This window comes from Pocillopora damicornis, chromosome 1, assembly GCF_964200805.1.
Source record: "Pocillopora damicornis chromosome 1, jaPocDami1.2, whole genome shotgun sequence".
In the NCBI taxonomy this organism is placed as follows: domain Eukaryota; kingdom Metazoa; phylum Cnidaria; class Anthozoa; order Scleractinia; family Pocilloporidae; genus Pocillopora; species Pocillopora damicornis.
Genome location: NC_142670.1, coordinates 20,395,064 through 20,420,997, shown reverse-complemented (window position 1 = coordinate 20,420,997; position 25,934 = coordinate 20,395,064). Strand labels below are relative to the sequence as shown.

Sequence of the window (25,934 nt, the reverse complement as noted above, 5' to 3'; positions counted from 1 at the left end):
CATGCATGGTACACCTGTTCAAGCTCTAATTAAAGGTCCTTTATATCGACTTTTTTCTTTCTTTCTAAAGAATGACGTCTGGAAAGTTCAGTTTCTGAAGAGAATTCCGAGAAGTTTCAAAGGATACAATATATTTGACCCTCTTTGCCAATTTTTACCAGGTATAAAGCTATCCCTATGTCGATATTTACATAAATAAATCTGTTTTTACTGAAACTTTTTCATGGAAAACTTTCAGCACCCTGGAAGAAGCTCTCAAAGAAAGGCAGTTGCTCAAGATAAATTGAAATTAAGCCGAGAAGAAAATTCCGCATACTCAGGAAAGTAAACGAGAAGCGGCCTTCACGCTAAAAATTTCCCAAACTTTTCATCTGGAGATAATTCAAGAGAGACAGTTTAGAGTAAGAAATGCATCAATGCATAGCCTAGAAAATTCGGAAAGCAGGGAAAAATCCCAGTAAGTGACTCTTCGATTACTTATAGACTTAATTTGCTCTGATATCAATTAACAAACCTGTGTGAAAATTTCGTTCGAACCAGAAACAAATAACTTTTCAGGCTTCCTGATTGAAAGATTTTCGGTCACGCGTAAAACGCCATCAATCGACACCTGCCATAGCCTACCACTAACCTTTGAAACAATTTTTGCGTTAAATTTTCTTGTTATTTCCAAGGTACTAATAAAAAAAAACAACACGAGCGTATATAAATAGATCACCCACTGCCAAAGCTCACGTTCTTCAATCAAAGCAGAACAGTTTTCACAAAGCGCGCTATAAAGACAAAAGTCATATTGGACCTTGACTGCATTTGATGAGACAATAAGCCATCTCTGAATTACCTTCAGCCTCTTTTTCAAAGCACATCCTGGTGCACATCCTTTGAAAGGTTTATTCGTTATCATTCCCATGCAAATTTTGGTTTAAAAACTCATTTTCATACGAATGACTCAGCACCAGGCCTTGTTTCGAAAAGAGGCCAAAAGCAATTCGGAAATGGCTCACTTATCTATCCTTGATTTCGGACTCTGAGAAAAAACAGGTCGTCTTTTATTCTTCAATTTGAGCGAATTCTAACTTATAACAAGAATTGCAGAGAAAGAGCTTTTACGTATAGGGTAAACAAAATAAGAAGGAACAAAAGGCTGACGTTCTTACTCGGTGTGAATTTTGCTATTATTGAAAAAAGAAAAAACTGACCACTTGCAGTATTTTGTGTTCAATCAATCAAAACCCAAATATATCCGTGGCTGCTTAGAAATAGAATAGGTTTGTTTTAAAAACCCCGCATGAACATTTTAACAAAATACGCCAGCTTTCGCTTTGTAATTTGTTTCTTTCTTCCAAAGATGTTATTGTTCTATTTCGTAAACAAGCTGTCTTGAGTCAGTAGCGTAAGTAACCAATCTGTTTATAAACTCTAATTTATTCATTGAAATATAAGGCACTATTGCGTGGACTTATGAACTCTCTGTTAATAGGAAGATTTTTCATTTTGTCATCTACAATCTATTCAAAAAGCACGAAAAAAAGATTGAAAACCTCACTCTTAAAAACTACGGATAAAGGACCAATCTTTTCTGTTTGCCTTAAGCATGAGCCGTAAGAATTGAAGTATAATGATGCAATATGCCCTCTTATATTTTTCATATCCTTTCCATTTTTGGGATTTACATTTTTGCTTTTAGAAGCCTAACACTGTCTCTCCGCCAGAGGAAAACCCGTTGTTATTGTTACCAAATCTTAACTCATCTACATTTTGTGTGTGGATCTTGAGTTCTGTATGAGATTAGGCTCCGCAGGATAACTGAATAAGCGACAAAACGATAACGTATCTTTGTCTCACTAATTTTCTCATTTCATTTTCGTGGTTAACCCTGGTTATAATTCTGTAGAAAGGCAATGTGAAGCTCCGAATGTAAAGCGTGCCTTCGATTATAAATAAGAGACTATTTATTTGTCTGCTAATTAGTTATTCCTCGTGGTCAAATGATTATGGAAACGTAATGAAAACGGTTTAAAATCGTTATCTAAAATACCAACTTCCACATCCAAGACAAAATTGCAATCAGAGAAAGCGGAGCCCTTGTGAAGCGAGATGCCAGAAACTTTTAGCAAAGCGTATTACTTTTTCACGATAAATTGCAAAGGAAAAAAAGCTTTTGTAAGTTTCTTAATGCCTTTGACTTTTTCCATTCCCATATTTAATTCAAAACAAATTTAATTGAGACTTTCTTTTGTGAAGAAAAAAGCATAGATCTACTGTTTTGCACGTGATCAGGACGTGGTTATAGCAAGGTCTTTTGCATAACATTGAAGCTCTCTTTTCTCAATTTTTCCGACGATCCCAGACAATCTGTCGCTAGATCTCCTTTAGCCCTTGAAAATTTCACTGGATCAGCCTGAGGCTTAAAAAAAGTGCTTTTATACTTTATGAAAAGACAAAATCGAAAAACTGGAAAGCAACAGCTGTGTGTTTAAAGGGAAAACTAAAATGGGCTGAAGAGTCCAAAACCTATCCTCCCCACTTCCCCGGCCTTGGACAAACAATTTCCGGTGACTCACCCTCCAATGGGCCGATCCCTGGCCTACATCGCATTGCTCGCCTTAACGTTTTTAAACCTCCTCCATTTTTACCGGCCGGGCTAGCTTGAAGGCTGGCGATTATCGCCTTCACGCCAAAACCAGGAAAGTAACCCCTCCCAAGACTGCTGCTTTGGATTCTCAACCACCCTCCAATCACCGGATGAAATAGAAATAACATTTCTTCTCAGAAATTAGGGGTAAGTACAAATGTTGTTATCCTAAGTTATCATATCATCTCGACATAACTCAGAACTTCAGTTTACGACACAACTGCTGCTGGAGCAACTATTACCGTTACCTCTACTATTACTGCTACCGGTACTACTAATACTAAGAAAACTTCTGATTCTACTAATACTACAATCAACACAATCACCATTAATGTCCAAATTTTTCAAAACTCTTCCTCATCCAGGTGGTGAATTCATCAGATTTTTTACCCGCTTCCGAGACTTTCCATAACCTTAGGTTCCTTCTTGGGTGAGTACGAGGATCAGACATATCAATGCTTTATGAAACTCTTGTTCAATGTTTAAAGAGTCCAGAAAAAAAAGGAGTGAAAATATAAGGTGAGCTGAGAAATAGTTAATATTTTTGGATTATAACTTCGATAGTGACGATAAACCATACAAATATAGCTACAGAATGTAAAAAAAATCAAGAATACCCTAGAATAAATAAGAGATTATAATGTTTGAAATGGACAAAGCTTTTCGTACTAACCCTCTAATAAACGACATGACTGAATAAATTAGAGGACAGAAATAAAGTAAATACTTTTTCTAAGGGAAACACCTGCCATCTAGACAGGATAAAACTACTTCGGGCGGGAACGCCAAAGCGACAAAAAACAAATGGAGTGAAATTTCCATGTCCTCAAAGACCAGATGAAAAGAAATCTCTCTTGATTCTAGAGGGCTGTTGGCCAATCGAAGAACTTGACGGCAACTTGATTGCAAAGAACCGTCAATTTTAAGGCTCTTTGTAGCAACATGCTAACCAATCATGTTTGGAAGTCTTAGATATATTTTACCGCCCGCCATAAGGACACAGTTAGATTGCTTGATGTATGCAAAAATAGTCGATTATGTTTTCTTTTTCTCTACTGGCACATATAACCTTCTTGCAACCGCACGCTTTCTCGGCATTTCTTTTATCCTTTTCTGAAATAATTGACAGCATATAAAGAGAAGCAAATATTCATAAAACTCAGTGAAAATGGAATTATATGATGAAAAGACCCAAAGTCTTAGTTATTTCAAAGATTAAAAGTAACCCTCTCCTTGAAAGTAAAGGGATATTTGAAAACACAGTGTTAGAACGTTTGGGGAAAGATAACTTGAGCAAATGTTTCCATCTTCTATAACCAAAAAGCTTAGCGCGTAAATTCTCCTTTGGTTGTATTTTCTTAGTCTTGGGAATTGAAATTACAACTGTGCTCTATACAATACGAAGCACTGACAGCTAATTAAGAGATAGCCTCCTGAGCAAAGAAACAGATGTGAACTTTTCGCTAAAAACAAGCTTCATGCAAATAAAACGCCTAAAATATTGAAACTATGGAAACGACGAATTCTAGAATGTATTAACAAGAAACCCCAAAACATTTTTATCCAAACCATACGACGATAGCTTCAATATGCCAAACCGACAGCCACATTGGTTGATTCTGAACTGAAAAACTAAAAAACAACCGAATGGGTGTAATAGTTTAAAAGCACAAACGCTCCTTCCGCAGTTTTCCTATTGCACCCATATCAACTAAATTTTAATAAGATCTGAGACTGTTTAAGATTAAGATTTCTGGAGTAGGATGGCACTATGGTGAGAGCGCTCGCCTCCCACCGTTGTGACCCGAGACTCGTTTCTCAAGGGGTTCCACTGAATAAAGTAGACTTCATTAAAATGATAAGCAGGTTCTGGCACCCTAAGCAGTCCGATGTTTTCTTTTTTACCTGACAACTTCGTTGCATAATATTCAAACCTTTTGAAAACCCATCTGGATCGAAAACAAAACAGCTTTTGGGGTCTCTTAAGTTACTGGGCCTTCAAGAAACAGGCTCCAACGGCTGATATTTCACGTAGCTCGGGTTTGTTATTGGTTTGTTATTAGTCCTTGCTCCAAGGGTCTTTCCCCCGGTCCTCCGGTTTTCTTCCCTCCACAAAGACCAATATTCCAAATTCCAATTCGAACAGGAGAAAGTAGGTAAGAGGAGGGGAATTTCCACTCCTTAATCCCTACTACCATTCTTCCTCACCAACTAATTTGTATTTTGGTGTAGATTTCCACTTCTTAATGATGATAAGCTCTGCATGATAGCTGGATTAGTACAAAAGTGTCGTTTTCAAATCTTTGCATGTGAACAGAACGTTGGTGATGCCGATGGTGCGATGGCGGCGTGATATTTTTTACAATTTGCCGCTAGCTCTCCGCTCGTTCATTCAAACATAATGGAGTAGTCTGGAACCGGAAACAGTGCTTTTTTACTTTATCGAAAGACAAAACCGAAGAATAACTGAAGTAACGGATTATCCTTTGTCGACAGGGCCATTGAGCCTCTCGGAGAATTCTCGTCATCTTTCTAATGATACATTCGAAAGGAGTACTTGTTTGATTCGTTCTAAGGAGAGTCAGTAGATTTGTCTCTTTTGGGCAGACATCTATAACATTGAACCTCGCTGATTTCTTTTTGCTTCAATATTTTCAACAAACATACTGTGACATAGCATGTTGCCAGAATTTCTGTTTTGTGTCAAGCTATTTATACATGTTGACAGAATTTTCATTTAAACAAACAAAAAGAACTCTAGTACGACCCGGAACTTACACATAAAAATCAGGCAGGGAGAAAGAGCTCTGGTGAATAACCATGCATAAATTAGGGAAGAGCAGAAAAGCTGGTGGTCTTGCCTACTGTAAATATGCGTAATGGTTCAATTCTTTTTTCATCTTTATTATTTTAAATTCTTCTCTTCCCACGAACTGATACTGCCTCTAGTCTATTACGATGAATTTCCCAAAACTCAAATACGCTTAGGGCTGCCTAGAAAAGAATCAATTTTTTAAAAACCCTTTGCTCATAATGGCGCTCACGTGCATTCTGACAAAGCACACCAGCCGTCGCTTTGAAATGTGTTTCTTTCGATTATCCATTTTTATTTTATTGCAAAGTTTGACGATTATCTAAGAGTACGACACAAATTTGTTTGTCACGTGTGGAAAAGAAACTTGCAGGATGGTCGTGGGACAGTTTAAAGATACGCTTTTATTTTTTTCTAAATTTCTAATTATCAATATTTTTAAAATAATGGCTTTAGTATTAGCGAGGTTACAAAGACGTTCAAATCTCTCTGATAAATTTCCTTTCTGTGGTTTTAACTTCCTTCAGGACTTTCCTCTCCAGTTAGTTGTACTAACATGTAGTCGCGATATGCTTTGTTTACAGCGAAAACTAGCGGATTTGTCGTAACAAGCCTGAAAAGCAGTCGTAAAGCATAATCCATCCTTCTATTCGGAAAATGCTCCAAAGGTCAGCCAACTTCTCATATTCGTCATGGCTAGAGTTATTTATCTTTCTCGAGCAATCACAGGTTAAATACAACCAGATTCTTACGATTCAGAATGAAATTTAAAATACAAGTGCATGTAAATATTGACAACAAAGATTTTCAAGAATTACGAGTGCTAATCCGTTTATTTGCTTGATGCCTGTTGTTAACATAATTTTCATGTGTGAATTTTGCTGCGTACACCAATTGAACTTTCTGCTTTCAAGTTCAGTTTTCTGTACTTTTTGGGGTTATTTGGTGTGCTGTAGGGCATTATTTCCTGCTTGTTATTACTTTACGTTAAAAATTTATTACTTATTGTTTTACAAACTAATGAACACCAATATTCTCTATTTTAATATGAAAAAACGCATGCTGGTTTCCAAATAAGGTTGCAAAGCAAACAAATCAGTTTAGGACGCTTTCCAATGGGCACAGCCTGATTGTGTGCACTGACCTCCGTAGAGAACGAGAAAAAAGAGAATTAAAGTTAGAAAGGATTGCTCATAATCATTTCATGAATCCAACCGGGTGCAATGCAAATATAGACCGTGTTAAGAAAAACTCGAATGCCAAACAACACGGTCTCCATATTCACGGGTTACATGGAAATCATTCATTGCGCGAGATCAAGTTCTGTCAAGATGTGAAGGAATGAGTAGAAAGCAAATCACAGTGTTTCCCAAAATTGTAACGTGGAATTTGAAATCGAGAATTATCAAGATTCTTCATCCAACACATTTGAGGTTTCCGACACGTTTCATCCCTTACGTTCGAGGTATGATCCTTTCTCTGTATTTCTTTATCTTTATTGGAGTGTATTCAGGCCTGGCTTGCAATACCGACGTCAGATGTCAAAGCATCAATTACGTTACTTCGCGCAACATGTGTGAGTTAAATAATTGGACAAAAAAGGCGAGATCTGAAACTTTCACCCCAGACACTGACAGATTCTATTTCAGAGACAAAAATAGAAAAGAAGTATAAGCTACAACAATAAAATATACGAGCAGATAAAAGTAATAAAATGTATTTGGACGTTATGACGTACCGGAAATGCATGAAAGACACAAAGGCTTTGGCAGGATTGCACCCTTTATTGTACTATTTTTCTTTATGGACAGGAAGGAGTGGTTTGGGTGCCTTTTTAATTGGGAATACTTTATTAAATTTGATGATGGTTGCATCGAGCAGTTTTCCATCTCCTTTTAAGGTACTAAGTTTTCAATATCCTTAGTTTCGAAATCAAAAACGCTCCATCTCTTGCGTCCTTCAAAAAAATAAACTAAAAAACAACTTGATTAACTATTATCAACTAGTTCCTTTTTTTTCCTGCTTTCCACCCTTGATCCAAACTGGCTTTACACCTACGACAGAAAATCATTCTCACCGATTTATAGAAATTGAAAGTTGTCGGATATCGTGTACTCATTGCGCGATAATGGTTTTAACCTCTTGTCTAGCCACTTTGCCACAGCGTAGTTGTACTTATTTATTGCAGACAAGATGGGCTGTAGTGAAGTGGCTAGACAAGAAGTTAAAACCATTATTGACCATGACGTATGACGTCACAGCCCTTTTTACTCACGTACCTCTAGGAAGAAACTACTCAGATTTTAGCAGAGAAAGCATTTGACTGAAACTGGTTTAACAACACACACAAACTTAACAACAAAAGGCTTCTACTCCATTATCAGAGCCATATTGACAATAGATATAAACGATACCTGATAAAAACTATGCTTGATCATGCCAACCGTTTGTCATACTCACCGGATCTTTTTTGAAAAGAATTTCAGGATCTGAGAACAATATTTCTGAAACTGAAATATCCTGAAAAACTCATTGATTCTATTTTCCAGAGTTTCAACGTTTCCAAAACCTAATTGAGTTAGTCGACAACTCTGTACGAATCACGTTGCCTTTCAAAGACCAGAAATCCGCCGACACCTAAGCGACGTTCGAAAGAAAATCGACAGTGTACAACAACCAGCTTTCACAAGCAGGAAAATGTCGGAAGATTTAAAAGTCATGGAAACAAACCCTTCTTGGTAAGCTTACAACGCGTTGAGTATGAATTTAAATGTAGTTTGTGTGGTGCGAATTATATAGGCTACACGAACCATCACCTCCACCTTGACATTGAGTAACACAAATATTCCGTCATCGGTAAACATCTCAAGGACGAAAAAATCAAAGACCGAAAAATCTTGGCGAGGGATTTGCCATCCTAGAGAAATTCCGCTGAAAGTTTGAGTGCTTTATTCTCGAGATGCTTTTCATAAGGAAAAAGAGACCGACTCTGAACACTCAATTCCAGCGAAACTGTTCTTACGTTCTAATTCGCTACGCTCAAACGAACGTAAATTATTTTCCTCTTAAATAAATAGATGAACAAATACAACAAATTGATGGTTGGATGCTCAGGCAGTCCAACAACTGACGTTTATTCAAGCTTCACATAAGCAGTCATAACAGTGTAGCTAAACTGAATATCACTAAATAAATGTAAATTTACAAATCAAGCTGAGAAGTTAGATGTAAACGCTTAGAAATATCTTCTTGAATGTACATATCCTTCGCAGTATCGGACTTCCACCGACCATGCCGTTTAAGTACCCTCTCCGAAAGACTAGGGTTATAACTAACAGCAGAGGCAGCTCCACCAGCCCTTAAACTATGAAGCCCGTACAACTTATGATCCACCCCTATTTCTTTAAGGCATTCTTTAAAGATTTCCCTACATTTGGTATATGATAATTTAACTCCGTATAACTTGTAAGTGTTGGTAGACTTAAATAACCTTACTGGACGGAAGGGAGCAACTGAACTTGAAAGTTCAATGTTACACATGGAAATATACCTTTCTAAAAGTGCAACAGGGCAATACTTGTTAGCTAACCTCTTAATATAGACATAATTACCTTCACGATAAATGTCATTTTTAGCCCTGGGAACAAACACTCTAAGATGATCAGGAAAAAATTCAAGATACATGGGCGCAATGTTACTAAGCTCATCATAACCAAAAAACCCCGCAAAGCCTAAAGAACAGATACAAGCAACTCCTATGTTCTTAAGATTAGCAGAAGATCTAGCGAACTTATCAATAATATCCTTAATAATTTCAGTGGAGATAGGCGCCTTTTTAACAGTAACTAGCTTATTACGCCTAGCAGCCTCCAGTAAATTATGACAGATCGAACTATCCAGTGGATTAGCGCCGTTACTTAAACCGAACGAGTGAAACCACTTAAGAGCTGCGTGAGCCATAACTAGAGAAGCATAAGAGTTAGAACTCTGATAAACCTTAAATAGATAAACGAATTTAAACGTAACAGGAAAAGGAGGCACTGGCTGAACGTTGGAGGAATTACAAAATTCAATAAACTTCGAAATCTCTTTCTTATATCTCCTCGATGTAGAATCCGCTTTAGACTTCAATAATGTCGAGATAAACTCTCTAGGTTAGGCTTTACACCAACCGGGATGTAACTCCAAACATCGTCTGAAGCAAACATCTGTAACGAGAAAACAAAAGAAATAACGCAAATTATGAAACCGCCAAAACAGTCGCATGCTGCAAAGACACTTCCATAACAACAGAGAATAACGACAAGCGCCTCCGCAAAAACATAGTAACAATACAAACCCCAGGCCAGTGCCTGTTATCCACAAGAACATTGTAATAATACCAACTCGGGCCAGTGCCTCTTAACTACAAAACATGGTAATAATATCGACCCAGGCCAGTGCCTCTTATCTACAAAGATATTGGAACAATATCAACCAAGGCCAGTGCCTCTTAACTTCAAAACATGGTAATAATATCGGCCCAGGCCTGCCCTTTTATCCACTGAAATTTTAATGGTTAAACATCCCATGTAAATAAAGCCATAGAAACTTAAGAAAACTTCATGCAAACGGCTAGGATGAAACCAGTGAACCTGTCACTACCCAAAAACGAATTTATATTCCGCCCTTGCCCTAAAGCAGCAGCCTCAAAACACTTATAATCCACAACAAATCTAGACAATTTTCTAGAAGTAATAGGCCAGAAATATGAAGACGGCCAAAAGGGCACAACTAAAGTGGCAACAGCCCTGGAAACGTGCAGGTAATGAATAGCTTTAGCAATAAGGCTCACAGGGGGAACAACCAGGCAATTTTCGCCCTCCAAGTTTTGTACGAAAAAATCCACTCCGCTACAGAGCGGGGGGGTGGGTGGGTGGGAAAAGAAGTAAACGCCAGGATGGAGAGCGCGAGCGAGAGGAATCTGTCAACTCTTTGAAGCCTAAAATACTACACATCAACCAATCACAAAAACCCCTGGACACACGCCCTAACTGCGTGTTCCAATAAAAACGAAAAAACATAAAGTGCTAACGAACTGCTTCAACATCATACCAGCGGAAAATACATATTCAATCATGTGCATTCTTTTGTGTTACTCCATCTCATTTTATTCTAATTTAGTTTCACACTTTCCTTTCTTTATAGAGCGTCACCAAACTTATAATAATTTTTACATTTGATGATGTTGACATGTCGTCGCCGAAACCTCATGTTTTAATCTCGCTACTTTTATGGAACCTTTCAAACTGAAAAAGTTTCTGTATTCCTAAAGAAGTGTCTGCCAAGGCCCGCATTCTCGCAAAATTTGAAGATTTGCGAAATATTTCACCGTCTGACACCAAGTTCTTTTTTTCCGGTTTAGAGAAACTTGAACAAATCAACTTCCCTTCCTCTCCCGTTGGAAGTCTTAGCGTACATTTAAAACAAATTTCTGGCCTTCAAGGCTAACATCGAACTCTTTTTTGCAAAGAAATTAATTAACGGCAAAGAGTGAAAAAGAAGAAATGCTTCAATTGATTATATAATGCATATATCATTTTTCTCTATCGATTCGCTCAATTTCCCCTTTTCATCATTTTTACCCTTAAATTAAACATATTTTTTATTTTCTTTCCGTAATTTGAAATAATTGTAAGATCAATGTCCTCTTCTTCCTTTCAGTTCCTCTCGGTTTCCTTTTGAACTACCCAGAGAATCCTACGAAGAGATCAAAGCGAATGAAGGAAGACAAGCGATCATCGAAATGTACTAGATGAAGTCCGGTGTACCAGAAACTCCTGTTCATGAGTTTTGCAACATGGAATCGAAAGGTGAAGATTAATTTTTGTACAATCCATAGAGAAAGGAGGCGAAAAGTATCTGGACACATTTTAAAACAAAATTAGGTGGAATAACCAATTAACATTAACATGATATTCACTTTTCTCTTTAAACCTGTTTTAATTTAGTTTATGACCATGAAGCAGGAGTACCATGAAAAGTTCATATTAATGATTACATGATTTAAATATTATATAGCAATAAATGTAAGCACAGTTCTTTTTTTTCTTTCTTTTTTTTCTCGTTTAGTTTGCAAACCGATGGGAGTTGAAAGTGAGACCCTAATTCCCGACGCCCAAATAACTGCAAGCTCTCATTACATGTATTATTATGCACACAAAGGACGTCTCAATGGAATTACGGGTTGGTGTCAAAATACCTCTAAAATCACCAATGACTTCATACAAGTGGATATGAGAGTACTGCGCTGGGTGTGTGCGGTAGCCACCCAGGGGAAGAAAAACGGAGGACTTAAGAAGAGCTACAAGATTATCTTTTCGGCAAATGGACTTGAGTGGATGACATATCAAGAATAACAAGTTGACAAGGTGTTTTTAAGTGAACACTCTGGATTAAAGTCACCTGAAAGAATTAAAGATGCCTTTGTTCCTTTTCGCTCACTCAACGTTCGTGCCAAATTTGAACACGAGAAAATCAAATTTGCGCCGTTTCAAACAACTTTCCTAGGGAAGCTAAGATTATCTCGGATAAACGAAGCTTGCGATTGTTACGACTTCGGTCCACTGCCCTTAGTGCCACTACTGACTGGAGCTTACGGCCCCCTGCAGTTACTTGCGGCTGACGCTGCAGCAGTCTATTTCCATTAAGCTGTTCAGATCTTATGCTGCCCAGGAGAGCCCTATCTTACTTTGGTTTGTTTTTTTTTTTTTTTCAAATAGTTCTAGAGGAGATTTTTTTCCATCTTCTTTTTCATGGTGCCAAAATATCACTGATTATTCATATTTGTTTGCAGGTCTTTCAAGCCAACAAGGATTTGACAACGGTGGTGAAGAACATTCTGAAAAACCCGGTACTAGCAAGGAACGTTCGTTTTCAGCCATTAACTTTCTATAGCTATCCTTGTGTAAGGATTGAAATATTTGCTTATTACTAAAAAGGTCTGTGTAAATTTGAAAACTATATTTCCAATCTACAAATGTTTTTCCAATCTTGTTTAAGTTCTCGATATAAATGTTTTCGATTGTTTAGAGACATTTAGCATTGAATATAAAAAGTCTAAGCTACATCATAGGCTGAATTATACTTTGATTGCTTCTTACTCAAGATTCTGACTTGAAATTGATAAGAATTTCTTTAAGTTCAATCCCCCAACAGTGTACATTATACTCTAGTTGATACAAGTGATGCGAGCTTAAAGGTCCATCAGGAGGTAAAGATTACACCCGTCACCGAAAGACAGATCATAAATACAGCCGAAGCAGTTGCTACGAAAATAACAAAAACAGCTGTAAAAACGTCCTGAATAATTTATCAGGTAGATGCCAGTAAAGACAGCAAAGGAGCATAACAACTCTTACGCCAATTCTATCGAACTGCTTTACTGTAAAACAGAGTCTACTAACAATGGACAGAATCTAGATTTCCACTGTTTGTTTGAACTCCAGTATGACGTCACCCTAATGAGAACAAATGAGACCCATTACTTCACTTCGCTGAACATTTCGGATTCCCTCATACGTTTCATGGCTTCGTTAAAAATTACGAGGTACAACTATGATGGAATTCATTTAAGTGCAAGATAAATACGTTTACAGAAAAACACTTCAAAGGTAATTGCGTAATAATAACTTATAACAAAAGTAAACAGTTCAAATTTGTAGAAGGGCCTAACAACAATAACGCCAACTTTCTATATGTTAACTAGAAAATAGCGATTCCAGTCACACTAATGGAAATCATTTCACAGGCTGTGAAACAATAGAAAAGATCATTTCTCATTAGCTGTAAAATATTCGTATGACATAGCTCAGGTCAAGTGACTCTGGAAATTTCCGAAAGAGATAGCCAGTAAAAACTAATTACAAGTTGTGAAACGATAGCCAAAATTATTATTACCGGTAGCTGTGAAACATTGGTTTGGCATGGCTTCAGTTCAAGTAGCAAAAAAAGCGCAACATCAGATCATGGTACTAAATCAGTGATTCTAAAAATTCCAGGAAGAAATAGCCAGTTAAAGGCTAGTATTAGGTCAAAAGAGTGAAGACCAAAAATAATTACTCAGCTTCATAGTCAAAAGAACATCCGAAAAAAGGAATATTGTACTTTAAAAGAAAATCAGGTTTAGCACATATAAAAGTTCGAAGTTAGCTATATCCCTTTGGGTTAAAAACTGTACCAGAAAGTATTATCTAAATTACTGCAATTGAATAAGTTGTTCCACGCGTATATACTTAGAAGCCAATCCCGAATGCAAAGCACTTCCTTTGACATAATACCTCTACACTTACATTCTAAAATAAACGTGAGCAATCGTTCAACTATTTGATTGATGTCAACAGTCAATTAATGCAACACCTGCCTACTGAAAAGGTGTAGACAATATTCAAGGTAACTTAAACAAATTCAAAAACGAAACACCAATCCCAGTTGATTGTTTATAAGTTCAAATTAGTTCAACAGATCCCGCAATCTCATTATTTAACACTGTGCATAGTTTGACTCCTCTTCCTTTCTTTTAAATCTAGCTGCAACTTCTGTGTGGAAGGAGAAGCTTTAGAAGTTACTTATTGACCTCTAACTGAAAAATTTGAACTAATATTTCGCTACTCTTATTTAGGATTGGTCTCTTAGAAATAACAGCTTAAAGTATTGAACCATCCCCTAAAGCAAACTGCGCTCAAGACCTCCAGTGGTTTCACTGATTTTCTTATTGAAAATGTGACAACATCTCCAAACTATTTTCGTACTTAGACTTAAGTTTAAATGCAATTCCTATTTTACAAAGAGCCAGTCACTTAAATAAACTTGGTTAATGAAATTGCTTCAAGACTATTACCGCAAATTAGGATAAAAACCACATTATCACAACGTCCATCGGCGGTATTTGGATGATCCATGACTTAAAATATTTGATGAGAGTTCTGAATAAAAATTGCTTGGTGGCTATTGTACCTTTTGAAAATCAAGAACCTTAGTGAGCAAGCCTCACTCCAAATAACAGTCGCCTTAATCACCTCCAGAACCCCATCTGGCTTATGATAAAATGACGCGATATCTCATTAATAAAATATATTGTTCGTATGTTTTGAGACCCAACCTCTTGTCTTACTAACTCCTAAATTAAAAGCATTCATACATTAAAATTATGTATACTTATGCTATAAAGCCGACTTTAAAATCAGATAAGTTAAAATATATCAAATAATATCAGTGACTATGGCTCTTTACGAATTACCATAAAATAAGCGTATACCTTTTCGAGTTAAGAGTTTACTTTCACCGTGCTAAACGGACCATTTTCCTTGTAAACTCCTAAATTATGATGAAATATTTTGCTCAGTCTCTGAACTATTTCAAAGGTGAAACAACACTGTCCATGTTACATGGATTTATCACAACAAGGTCCATTCCAGTATTAGTCTAGGTTAAAGAACAACGATAATTCTAGTTTGAATCCACTATATTTGTTCAGCAACCATCTAAGGGGAGAAAAAAAGAGTCAGCAACAACAAAAAATCATGTATTTTTAGAAATAAAATAAAATCATGGTATAGTTTTTTGAAAACCTCGGCCCTCTTCTCCTTTTTTTCGGGGCAAGTACAATTCACAGCTGATACGGTGGCTAGAAAAGTCACCTTTTTCCTCCACTAATCTACAAATTCTTCCAGACTGCGAAATGTGACCTTATCCAATGTTTAAAAGCGCCTGACCAAGGCCCAGCTATGGCAGCTGCGAAATCTCGAATAAAATGGTTAAAAAATAACTTCTGCCACTTGTAATGATTGAGATTTTAGAGGGTGGGTGAGAGATTCATATCGCAAACAAAAATGCGAAAGCATAATATTTGTAAGATTTGATGTTAAAAGGCAGTTTAAGCATCCTAGAGAAAGTCAGTTAAAAAAAAATCCCAAAACAAGTAATAATTACATTGAGCAGCAACTAGATTGCATCGGTTCCATTCAGCTCAAGAGTGACATCATCCCCAATGAGAGCAAATGGTGCCCAATGTTTCACTTCCCTGAAATCTCCAGACTCTCTCATACATTTCATGGCTTGGTCCAGAGCTTCACAGACCCTTCTTCCTCTAACTAGTTCTTTATAGAAATGTTTCATGAACTGGAAAGTGGCTTCGTCGTCAATCGCCCACAGGGACACCAAAACGGAACGAGCCCCGGCACCTAAAAATGCTCGAGCAATGCCAACTACCCCCTCAGCCTTTATTTCTCCTCGAGCGCTATGACAACAACTCAACACAACCAATCTTGCCCGCAGCTGAGCCTGTAAAACATCCGCCATTGTCAGTAGAAAGTCTTTCTCTCTGGGACGATGGGATTCTCGAATAGGGTTTGGTGCCAAGGCAATTTCTCCCGTTTCCATGCTGCCATGTGCTGCGATATGTATCAAGGCAACCGTCGAGAGTCGCTTCAAAACTTCACCTTTAGTAGCCTTTTTTCCGATGAGGGGGGCCGTGCAGAAAATTCTTCCAATCATCTCTACTTCTTTCTTCGCAAATGGCAGCTCACACAATCTTTTTCCATCATAAAGAGCTTCCTCTAAGCACGAATCTCCAACAAGTAGTGCGCCGGTTTTATTGTGGGACTCTGTTGGACAATTAGTGACCAATTTCAAAGTGCTCAAAGATGGCATCATACGGATCTTATAAAGCTCAGACAGATATTTCAGGGTTGGGTTCACCAATGCTACATAGGGTATCAAACAAAATGGACCTTCGGGAACGAGTATGAGGTCATTTCCATGAAACAGATCAGCTATAGGAGCAATGATAATGTCACTCATCTTCTTTAAGCTTTCTCTGGGTGGAGTAGAGTGAGAAACACTGACAGGGGCTCTCTCAGTCGTCAATGTCACATCACAAGGCTCGTCAAGCGAGCGATTTTCGCATTTAATGCCATCTCGTACAGTTATCTCCTTAAGAAGATTGTGGTTTAAAGAGGTGATAAAAGTTCGCACATTCTGTTCTAATGAATGGTCTTCTATTCCCTTTCTTCTCAATTCGACCTCGCAATCGCTGTTTATAACCCAGAAGAAGATTTCCTTCTCACTAAACGCTACAAAAACTGTTGTCGATGGAATAGATGTAAGGGAGAAGTTAGCTGACCTTTCGAAAGAATGAGACTGAGAGTTTGCTTCCTTAAGCCCGTACTTATCCTCCATGAGATCCTTTAAAGCTTGGGCCCGTCCTTCCTCGGCATAAAACAAAGCATCAATTACTTCACCACGGTTTAAATGCAGACGCCACAAATTATTGTATGCATGACTATATGTATCGCGATAGTTAATCTTCCACTCGTCTTTAAACTCGAGAGCAGCTCTGATATCATTAAACATCATCACACTGGAACTATAGCATTCAAGAGCATTCGTTGACGATCCCTGACCTTCAAAGCTCTGACCGAGTTGATAAAATGAAACGGAAACTACAGCTTTGTCTCCAACTTCTTTAGCAACTTTTTGACGAAGTTCATAATATTCAATGGCTTTGTTAAAGTCTCCTGATTTATAGTAGGTGTTTCCGAGATTTCCATAAGCCCCTCCCTCTAAAGCTCTGTCTCCTATTTCTTTGGCAATTTGTAAAAGACACTTTTGGCTCTCGATGGACTTACTAATATCTTCTAATTTCTCATAGGTCGAGCCTAGATTTCCATAAGCTGCTGCTTGAACAGATTTTTGTCCCAGCTCTTCGGCAAAGTTTAGGAGACGTTTCCCGTACTCGATAGACGTTTTGAAATCTCCTAATTGATCATATGCATTTCCAAGGTTTCCACAAGCCGCTTCCTCTCCAGCTTTGTCTCCTACTTCTTTAGCAAATTTCCAAATCCCACTTATAGCACTCGATGGCCTTCTTGAGATCTCCCAAACTATGAAAAGGGATGCTAAGATTTCCAAAAGCCCTTCCCTCTCCAACTTTGTCTCCCACTTCTCTGGAAAATTCTTAAATCGCGCTCGTGGTATTCAATAGCCCTTTTGAAGTCTCCTAAGCTGTGATAGGTATTGCCAAGATTTCCAGCTTTGTCCCTCAGTTCTTTGGAAAGTCGTAGATGGCATTCATGATATTCGATGGCCCTCTTAAAATCTGCCAACGCACGAAAATCTGAGCCGAGATTTCCATAGGCTATTCCCTCTCCAGCTTTGTCTCCTACTTCTTTAGCAATTTTTAGATGACATTCATGGTAAGTGATGGCCTTCGTAAGATATCCTAATCCACGAAAGACGTTTGCCAGATTACTATACACTCCTCCCTCTCCAACTTTGTCTCCCACTTCTTTGGCAATTCTTAGATGGCATTCATGGTAATAGATGGCCTTCTTGAAATCTCCCAACGCACGATACGCCAAGCCGAGATTTCCACAAGCCGCTCCCTCTCCAACTTTGTCTCCCACTTCCTTAGCAATCTTAAGACTACACTCTCCATGGCCTTCTCGAAATCGCCAAACGCACGGTAGGCAATTCCAAGATTTCCATAAACCCTTCCCTCAAGTGATTTCTCTCCTATTTCTTTGGAAATTTTTAAATGAAGCTTATGATACTCGACGGCCCGCCTAAAATCTCCTGAACAATGGAAGAGATCGGCCAGACTTTCATAAGCCATTCCTTCCCCAATTTTGTCTTGCATTTTCTTAGCAGTCTTCAGACGACGTTCATTATACTCGATAGCCTTCTTCAAATTTCCTGATTGGTTAGGATTATTCCAAAGACTTTCATTTTCATTCCCCACATCACCCTCTTTTTCTTCTTCGTTAGCAACTTTTAATTCTTGGGGTGCTTTTGCAATTGGTTCAGCTCGGTATGATTCTTTTTGTAGGCCCTAAGTAAAACAAATTGCGCCTTTTAAGTTCAGGTAACATATCAATAAGAGGAAGATTGAATAGACGGTCCCTCAATTTCATCTTTTCACCTATACTACGCAATTAGAGTTCCATCATGAAATATCTATGTTTACAGTATATTTCCCCAGTTGGCTATTCCAAACTCTTAATAAACCAGTTATTCTACCAAGGCCATTGTTTTATTAAGAGAAGAACAATTTTCCCATCAAATATTGTTTTGAATTCTCACTTTCTTTTCAAATTTCGTCGTAAGAATGAGAGAAGTTAAATATTTAAAAGGGCATCCCACATGATCCAGCCTTTGTTTTTGCTTGTTTCGCGTGCGTTGGTGTGAATGAACTGATTGTCCAATTTCTTGCCTGGGATTTCTCGGGATTTATTGTCAGTTCGTCCTCTTTCTTCCATGTCTCCAATGTTTCTTGAACTGCGTGTGCCTCACCAGTACATAGTCTCCATATGTTTTCCAAGACGTCATTGCACTTTACGATCTTCGTAGAGTAAAGACTGATTCATTTAACTTACAGCTGTTTGTTATCACTTGATACTTACACATTTGTCTTACTCGTATAGCCATAAGAATTCACACTTTTTTTTTCTCTCCCATACACATACATGGCAATTTTATTTCTCTCAGCCATTTGCTGAGTGCTCATAACCGTTGCTTCAAGATCGGGTCAATAAAAGACAAATATGAACCATAAATGCAAAGCAAATTAACCGATAGAGTGAGTGGTTATTAAGAGGGAAGTGTATATGCTCCCAGCAGTCAGTAAGATAATCTTGTTTCCTTTTTTAAAGGAGAACGAGTGCACAAACGAGTGCAAACTTTCTCTTATCCGTATCTTAAGATCAAGTCCGTTTAAATATGATGTAGACTCTGTCTGGCCTGCGTTTATTATAATGTCGATTGAAAGACTCATGCAGTGGGAGTGTACCTCAAATACCAATCAGCAATTCATTTCTGATAATTGAACTTACCCAAACTGCTGAGACCATTTAAACTCCATATCTTTGGATGCCTTCTTGGCACTGACTGACTTGTGAATAAAACATACGCCTTTTTTGATCGGAATGGAGCAAGCAATAAAAACAAATCGCCTAAATTAATTGAGATTCTGAAACAGTCAAGATGTGGGGATATATTCCTAAAACCTAAACAAAGGATACTGACAGTCCTTTCTGACACCACTGAATGGCCTCTGCTTGTAGTTGAAGCTGCACACAAGCACTGGCTCCTAAAGACGAATGGCAATTGGTTGAATGCAGTTCGCTAACTTTTGTTACGAAGTGAAAAAATTCTTCTTTCTTTCATGAAATCGAACCAAATTCCGTTCACAAGTTATCAATCAGTGCATAGCCGCTGATGCCCTTTTGCATCGGTCACATGACAAAAACACCTACTTCGATTTTAAGGAGAGGCGTGGTTTGATTGATTTGAACTTACGTGCTGATACATGCATGAAAGTGAATGTGTCCTTGCGTGAAATAATGCGGAGGAAAAGCTCTTTCGAAAATAAATGAGGGGGAGATCAAATTTGGCATAATTTCAAATCATCAGCGTTAGATGATTGTGTGACAGCATGAAGATAAATAATATTTCCCTTAGCAAAAGTTTCCAGTTCAGACAGTTATCCTATCGTTGATCGGATTTTTGAAAATAGCTAGCTCCGGTTTTACACAACCGAGGCAGATAGATTACCAAGGGAGTGATTAAACTAGTTTTGATCTTAGCACGTTAAGACATGAGTTCCACTTATTATATAAAATCTGGTTATTTCAAGGATTTCCATCCCTTGGAAAAACTGTAACAGCACACGTATAATATTACGATAATAATTTACGTGTGATTGATATAGCCAATCAGCTACTGACACGTCACTTGCCTTTCGTGCCATTCTGTCAGGCCGATGAATGACTGGCACAGCTTTCATCATTACTTAAGTCGACTTTTCTCATAAGCAAAGGCTTATGGTGTTGATAAAATAAACAAATTAATACATAGTTGTCTGTGGATATTGAATTTGTCTTCTTGCGTTCAACTCGAAACATCACTCGTTCGCTGCACTCATTTTTGAGCTACCGAGTCACACATTCAAAGAGAAATTGCGTATCTACGTGCGCCATGTATTATTCACCATTTATTAGTCTTATTTATGGCACCTCGTTAGTTACCTTGACTCAATTTATCGATTAACTTACCTAATTCTATAGCTTTAATCAAAGTTGGTTCCAACGCAACAGCAACTGATGCATCATCCAGGGTTTCTTGGTAGTAACCTGGAAAAGAAGGAATAAAACAATGAAGCAAAAGGAGGAAAAGTCAACATGTGAACATTATGAGCAAGAAAAAAGCAGCAGACATCAAGAAGTGCAAGATTACCAACAGAAAAACGATATTTTTACTTTTAATAGCCTCCCCTTATTGGCCACAAACTGTATGTTAAGGGTTACAGCTCAACCTTTAACATTTTTTAATTTCTTATTGTAAAATATTTGTCTAAGACTAACAAGAGAGTGCTGATAAGGCAAAAGTCAGAAACGAGCTTCACCTTTTGATATGCTTAAATCATGCTTAAAAGGAAGGCTAAGGTACACAGAATGTTTATTAACTTCTATTGTGTACGTCTACAAGGCCTTGTTTCTACAAGGAACGAAAAGTGTAACAATGAAACCTTTTCGAGTTGAGCTTATGGCTTTACGAACTTCAAGAGATTATTTTAAAATAATTCATCTTTACCATCAAATTTTACTTTCCGTATTCGAACAAGAACTTAAGTCAAGCCGGGGATGCATTCGGAGGTTAAACCAGTACGAAAAAAAATTAAAACATTCTTACCTAAGTAGAAACTTGCTTCTGCCCTTTTGCTGTAAAGTTCGGCATTCAGTTGATCATTCCTACAGTTTACTTGGAGGCCCTCAGAGTAAAAGCGTATCGCGTTATGAGGCTGTTTATTTCTGTACTTGTCGTCACCCTCCATCAGATACACCTTCGCTATAGCTAACAAAATCACAAGACGATCATTTGCGCTAGCAGTGTATCATAGTTACTGTGCTTTGCCTATTTATTACTCCTCCACCCCTCATCGCTCCCCCTAGTAACAGAGGGAGGAAGAGTTTGTAAAGTAAAATCATTAGTTCTCAATATTATTCAATTTAACAATTTTTTCTTCATTAGCTGACCTAATATTCTTAGTTCACTTACGAATCAGGTTATTTTTCTTAGTTTTACTTATCTTTTTTTTTTTGTTTTAATTTTTTTTCCATCATGTTCTCTTCCATACCTATCGAGGTTTCATCGTCAAAATTTAAGCTTTCAGCTTCCGCCATATCTGAAATTTTTGAGAAAAAAGAGGTGTCAGCTGGACTTTTAAATCCGAGCGGACAAAAAGTAGATATGTAATTTACAGTACGGAAGGAACTCTGTCAGAAAGAGATATTTATTCTGTACGCTTCAATCCGTGAGCAGTGCTTTACGATACAGCGACAGTACACTGTTTAAAATTTAAATCTTTAACAAATTTTATTGAAATTGTTTTGCGATATCATAAACAGATGAGGAATAGATTCCATGCTTGGACTCTGAGTGAAACTAGAAAATCGTGACTTTCGATGCTGCCGAGGATTACTAAACGAATGAGCAACGACCTGTGTAAGATATACCAAAGTGAGCAAACGCACTAAAAAGCTATAGGGTAAAGCCTGTACTCGAGCCAAGTGAACCATCCAGCCAAAGCCTATCCCAGTTTCCATAGGATGAAGCGCCTAAGAGTATTACTGCTCCCCCTGGATGGGATGCCAGTCCATTGCAAGGTTACTCCTATCATCTCATCAGGCTTCCATAATAATTCGCTCTGGGCGGAGAGAGTAACTGTTAAAGTGTAGTGTTTTGCTTAAGAACAAACACACTCACCCAGCCTGGTCTCGAACTTGAACCACTCAACTCAGAATCTAGCGCATCGTAAGGCAATTGCGTGTCTTCTGTCAAAAGTTATAAGCAATGACTACTTTCGCAGACAGCAGGACATATGCAGCCTTATCCACACTATAAAAAAATGGCGTTTCCCTGAGGATGGTTATATCCACAAGAAACTGAGACAACTAATTCTTATCTTTATTTCCACACCTGTGCTCTGTTTACTTACCTGATTGCCTTTGCGTTTTGATGGCTCCGTTGCTAAAAAGAAGGAAAAAAGCAGGAAGCCCTTAATTTTCTTACCTTTCATTATTTTACAGGATTTCTTACAAATTTATATAAAGTATGGTCCCCGATCAAATGGCCTTACAATTTTAACTCATTTGCCATACTGCAAGAATTTTATCGGAGTTAATTCAGCGTGTTTCGTTCTATTCCACTTTAGCTTTAAGTTTTTGAAAATTGAACTGGAAAATCAGGACAGCGATTCCATCCGAAAAACACTGAACAACCCTTGTGAAGCGAAGAAAAGGACGTAATACTGGTTTCTTGCAGAAATAGGCTTCGCATTCTTATAATATTTCACGTTACGTTTCGTTTCGTGACTGACAACAGTAACACCTAGTCAGCTGATTGATGTTAAATAAATCGCGAAGATGTGAAACCTTTGAAGAGGCAATGGCCCGCTTTTTGAAATTATACATGTTTACTCAACATTCGATTTAATAACTCTTTTCAAGTATACATATAAAGAAGTAAATTCCTAGGAAACAGAATAGGGACCTCTACAAAAATATACTAACAAATAACACGAGAAAAAATGAATACAAAGATATGACAAGACAGAACGTCCTAAATGCTGAGGGAATAAAATGAAGCAGTTGTGGGGAAAAAGTTTACATAGAAGCAAAAATAACACACATTACAAGAAGGAGCGTGAAACGTGAATTTGGGGCGGTGTAATTTTCATAAGGCGCGAAAATAATAGTGCATAACTCATAAGTGAAAAACCGAAATGAATAAGCATAAATCAATGGTGCGAAAAGTACTTAAAAGATTTGTACCTAAGGGATTTAGAAAATTAAAAAAACTCGCCACAACAACCAATAAGAAAAGAAAAGCCAAGTAACAATGTCATCTTAAGGGGAAACTATCATTAAATTTTATAGAATCAAAGTTCTATAGTATCAAAGTCTAAGCCACGTAGCACAGCAATTCACCTCAGTACTTCATTGTCAATAGTCGCAGCGATAATGAGTAACACTAGCAGATTTCAGTCACTGACACGCGATGTGCAAATAACTTAAGACTAAATAATTTTGAATGACACTCATCATGTCACTTACAAAGCAGAGCTGCATGCACGACTGAGTCAGGATATTATTCAACCAACAGTGATATGCGGGTGCAAGTCCAAGAATAAGTACAGCACAAGGTTCTTTATTGTAATAAAAGGTTTTAAGTTATTAATTATTCTTGAAATTTCTATGATAAGAGCGAGGCCGTAAGGAAGAAAAAAAAAATCATAAAACAATACAAAGCAAAAACAAAGGCCGGAGGGTGCTCGCTGGTAGTCGTCAGATTTATCAACTGATCTCAAAAGCTGGTGACTTTAAATATTTAAGAAAATGTAAATTTTATGGAAATGAAGAGCCTCTAACACGGTGATTTCGGATTGCGGAGAAACTTATCAATAGTTTAATAATATTCGTCAATCCTGCCCAGCCATCAAGCGGCCTAAAACAATACAAATGATGTGTAGCATAACAATACCCTATTGAAACCTTTCAATCACATCTGCACTGAATCACGCCTTACTTCAGATGTCCACCACTTAAACTGAATATTTTCTGTCGAATCGGTTTTAATTAGGCTGTATTTTGCCTCACTAAAGTGAATCAAATGATTAACTCACAATCTTCAAGCTTCGATCGACGTCTTCACACTATTCCGAATTTAACTACAATGTTTAATTATGTGAAGAAAAAATATTGACAGGACTGCAATTAATATATGCACAGTGTACATGATAATATACCATAAACAATTCGTTGGGCTCAGTTATATTCAAATTTGCGGAATTCGTCTAAAAATTGAAAGAGGAATAAGCCTTAAGTTTCAAAATTCTCTTCACCGTAGCAACTTGATTTCATGATAATTATATAACACGCATCTTTATCTACTATGCCATTTTAACTGAATAAACTTCGATCTAAGGTCGCATTTATAATATTTTTTCGTTGTTTCCCTTTGTCACTACACAGTTTGCAAAGCGGAAAATTCTCAAAACTTCGGACCTGTATTCTAACGGTTAACTTTGTATTCGATATTTCTGAACGAAATGAAATTAAATCTTGGATCAGTATTTGTTCTTGGGAAACTGAGCTCCGCTTTCTTGGCTTTTAGTTTAGATAAGCACTTAAAAAAAATTTTACCGAACTCTTCACGCGAATTATGCGCGGGCACAATTCGGTTCATTCGGCCTTGATTCAAAGGTAAGCGCACAAAACTTCATAGAATTTCGGCATACAAATAATTTATCAAAGAAACTTCGGGACTACATCATTCTCAAAACTTTATTATTTGAAATGTTCGGTGGTCATGCATCGACCACATTGCACATTTCCGCTCTCAGGAAAAAAGCTAAAAAAAGTACGTAGTCTGAATATCGGCTTAAAAAGTCATGATATATAAAGAAACGGCCATCTGTATTACGTGACTTTTCAGCAGAGTTTACTATGAGCAAGAACATTTCCAAATGCTTTCAGGTCCAGCCATACCTTAAACAACAACTGCGTTTCCAAATGATCTGCTTCAAAAGGCAAAAATTTTTAAGTAAACGGCCTGCATAAAGTGACGGTTCATCGAGGGCTGCTACGAGAAAAAAATTCCAAACGTTTTTAAGTTTAGTCCTACCTTAAATCACGGCGTGGATTTGATTTATCGATTCAATATTTGAATCGCCAGGTCGTATTTCTTTTCCTTGCCGAAGAGCATTGCTAATCGAACCGGAGAGAGGTAAACAACTTTTCGATCAGTCGTGTACATAAGAGGTTACGTTAAGCATGCGCGAACAGCTGTATTGCAGGCACGTCCACACCCTTGTTCAGCTGTTTAGCGGACGACTCAGCACAACGAGTGCACAGAGGTTACGCAGAACCTTGCATATGTACGTATTGTAGTTTCAAACTTGCAATGTGTTATTTTAACTGTCGACATCAAAATTGTGTCTGATTCTGGACTACGAAAGCGAATCAGCGAAAGACTTTCCAGATAATGCCTAACTACAGTCAACCACAGTCGAAAGTGAGCAAAAAAAATGTCCAAGAATTTTCTGCGGATCTCATTGCTATGTAACGTCTTCAAATGTTATTTTCTCTATTAATCTCCTATTAGGTCGAATTCTTGCGATCATTTCACCTTGCAGTTTAATACTTGTAATATTTTAAATATTTTCAAAGGAAAAAATACCGTTTGTATGGCTTGGGATTAATCTCTTATCGTGGATTCGGCGTGAAAATAGACCTACGGTTTCCACGGTGACCACCTCTATGGGTAAGTAATGCTCCAGTTATGCCTACTGAAGCAATTTTAATGCATTGAAAACTCCAAAAAGTAAATGCTATGGCTAAAGCTAATTTGTTTACGTATCACACATCCATAAAGAATGCCAAATGTTGAAGT

At 37.5% G+C, this 25,934-nt stretch overlaps 2 protein-coding genes across 4 annotated transcripts; both read right to left on the bottom strand.

The window, feature by feature from the left end:
- Window positions 1–13,279: 13,279 nt before the first annotated feature.
- LOC149052680 (tetratricopeptide repeat protein 28-like) lies at window positions 13,280–18,543 on the bottom strand. Its single transcript, XM_089203983.1, has 2 exons — window positions 15,417–18,543; window positions 13,280–14,968 (listed from the first exon to the last, which is right to left on the bottom strand). The coding sequence occupies exon 1, from the start codon at window positions 16,839–16,841 to the stop codon at window positions 15,429–15,431; it is 1,413 nt and encodes a 470-aa protein (XP_089060109.1). The 5' UTR covers window positions 16,842–18,543; the 3' UTR covers window positions 13,280–14,968; window positions 15,417–15,428.
- Window positions 18,544–20,461: 1,918 nt separating this feature from the next.
- On the bottom strand, window positions 20,462–25,293 carry LOC149052679 (hsp70/Hsp90 co-chaperone CNS1 homolog). 3 transcript variants are annotated; one of them, XM_089204957.1, is made up of 7 exons: window positions 25,167–25,293; window positions 25,031–25,059; window positions 22,480–22,511; window positions 22,248–22,379; window positions 21,619–21,666; window positions 21,174–21,335; window positions 20,462–20,614 (listed from the first exon to the last, which is right to left on the bottom strand). In XM_089204957.1, the coding sequence occupies exons 5-7, from the start codon at window positions 21,662–21,664 to the stop codon at window positions 20,502–20,504; spliced, it is 321 nt and encodes a 106-aa protein (XP_089061083.1). In that variant the 5' UTR covers window positions 21,665–21,666; window positions 22,248–22,379; window positions 22,480–22,511; window positions 25,031–25,059; window positions 25,167–25,293; the 3' UTR covers window positions 20,462–20,501. The 3 variants fall into 3 exon arrangements, with proteins under 3 accessions (XP_089061083.1, XP_089061087.1, XP_089061077.1); XM_089204961.1 differs by lacking the exon at window positions 22,248–22,379; XM_089204951.1 differs by lacking the exons at window positions 22,248–22,379; window positions 25,031–25,059 and having other exon boundaries at window positions 25,167–25,291.
- Between the last annotated feature and the right edge of the window lie 641 nt (window positions 25,294–25,934).

Bases quoted from the DNA above. Each gene is read 5' to 3' on its own strand.
- LOC149052679 (XM_089204957.1), bottom strand. From the start codon at position 21,664: ATGGCGGAAGCTGAAAGCTTAAATTTTGACGATGAAACCTCGATAG. The intron at 21,336-21,618 runs GTATGGAAGAGA...TGATTTTGTTAG, and splicing joins TGACGATGAAACCTCGATAG to CTATAGCGAAGGTGTATCTG. The intron at 20,615-21,173 runs GTAAGAATGTTT...CTTCTTTTCCAG, and splicing joins AGAAGCAAGTTTCTACTTAG to GTTACTACCAAGAAACCCTG.
- LOC149052680 (XM_089203983.1), bottom strand. From the start codon at position 16,841: ATGATGTTTAATGATATCAGAGCTGCTCTCGAGTTTAAAGACGAGTGG.